This window comes from Populus trichocarpa, chromosome 18, assembly GCF_000002775.5.
Source record: "Populus trichocarpa isolate Nisqually-1 chromosome 18, P.trichocarpa_v4.1, whole genome shotgun sequence".
NCBI classification, from domain to species: Eukaryota; Viridiplantae; Streptophyta; class Magnoliopsida; order Malpighiales; family Salicaceae; genus Populus; species Populus trichocarpa.
The window spans coordinates 15025113-15026886 of NC_037302.2; the positions used below are offsets into that span (position 1 = coordinate 15025113).

Below are 1774 nucleotides of genomic sequence, written 5' to 3' on the forward strand. Positions count from 1 at the left end.
GTATTGAATTATATATAAATGAGGGAAACAAACTCAAAAAAATAAAAATCCAACAACTTGTTTCCCTTTGGCCCAATCAAAGTCCAAGAAAAAACCCATCTTTTAGGGCTAGAAACGGTATTGCACTCGCCCAAAACCCTAGCCGCCACTATATCTATATAAACCGTCTATTTTCGCGAAACCCTTGATCTCCCTCTCTTTCCATCAGGCAGCAAGCAGCAACAGAGAAGCAAAAATGCCGCCGAAGTTTGACCCATCTCAGGTGGTCGACGTTTACGTGAGGGTGACCGGCGGCGAAGTTGGTGCAGCCAGTTCCCTCGCTCCCAAAATCGGACCTCTCGGTCTTTCTCCGAAGAAAATCGGAGAAGACATCGCCAAAGAAACTGCCAAGGACTGGAAGGGCCTCCGTGTCACCGTCAAGCTCACCGTCCAGAACCGTCAGGCCAAGGTCACCGTCGTGCCCTCAGCCGCGGCTTTGGTTATCAAGGCGTTGAAGGAGCCAGAGAGAGACAGGAAGAAGACAAAGAACATAAAGCATAATGGGAACATCTCTCTTGATGATGTTATTGAGATTGCTAAGGTTATGAGTGTGAGATCGATGGCGAAGGATCTGAGTGGGACAGTGAAGGAAATTTTGGGGACTTGTGTTTCAGTTGGGTGTACTGTTGATGGGAAAGATCCAAAAGATTTGCAGCAGGAGATTACTGATGGTGATGTTGAGATTTCTGAATGATTGAGAAATTGTTGCTCTTTTGGGTTTTTTTAAAGTTTCCGAAAGATCTCATTTTATGTTTTTGTCTAATTTTATGGTATCTGGATGCTTAAGGATGTTTTCTAAGGTGATTTACTACTTTATTATCGACGGTATTTTTGCTAGTTGTGTTTACTGTTTTGTTTGGTCATTTGGTTTTTTTTTTGTGTTTCTGTTTTTTTTTTAGTTTATTGAATTTGGTTATCTGATTTGTTTTGTGCTGGGTGTATGATTCTACTTGAAGAGTTATGTGCTTGTGCCTAGGTAAAGATGGAAGCTTAGTGATGGAGAATTTATTTAATTTATGTCTTGGGATAAAAATTATTCATATTTTAGGCACTTCTTTGATCTCTTTTGATGAATTTTGTTCGATTTATAGGACGAGGACGGATGGATGAAAAGTAGAATTTTACGCATCATTTGTTTTTTTTATTTGATAGATAGAACTTGTATTATCCTATCTACACGAGCTTTTCAGATAGGTTTCTATCCTTCATTTTCCAGTCTTCCGGTGGTAAATGTGTATGTTTGTAGATGCAGCTTAGCGATAGACAATAATAAGTTATAATGAATGCAAGAGTTTGCTTGGAATTGTTTAGCTGTTTTGGTTCATAGGGAAAATATTTCTGGAGGAATAGCGAACTTGTGCGATTGACTGACTTTTTCACCAATTTGTGAAAGCTAATTCTCTCTGGAGTTTGAATTTTCTGTTGCATCCAGTTTTAGTTTTAACTTACAGCTTATGTCTCAACTGTTTTTAGATTCTTTGCCTCGTAGCTTTATGTCTAGTTTGATCATAATACTAGAGTTTCATTTCTTCCAAATCCATGTGACATTGTCTGTTCCATCATCCTCTGTGCTTTGTTTATCTCATGCAGTCATGCTATCCTCTTACGGAATAGTATTTATCAAGCTGTAGAAATGGGGGCTAATTTGCGCAATTGATTGCAGTACATTCTATGTAATTGGGAGTATGATCCCCCTGATAGATTTTTCTTTTATTACCTGAAATTATGTTTCTGC

General features: G+C 38.7%; 1 protein-coding gene across 1 annotated transcript; it reads left to right on the top strand.

The window, feature by feature from the left end:
• Positions 1-235: 235 nt before the first annotated feature.
• On the top strand, positions 236-876 carry LOC18107840 (60S ribosomal protein L12). Its single transcript, XM_006372134.3, has one exon. The coding sequence runs from the start codon at positions 236-238 to the stop codon at positions 731-733; it is 498 nt and encodes a 165-aa protein (XP_006372196.1). The 3' UTR covers positions 734-876.
• Positions 877-1774: the final 898 nt, after the last annotated feature.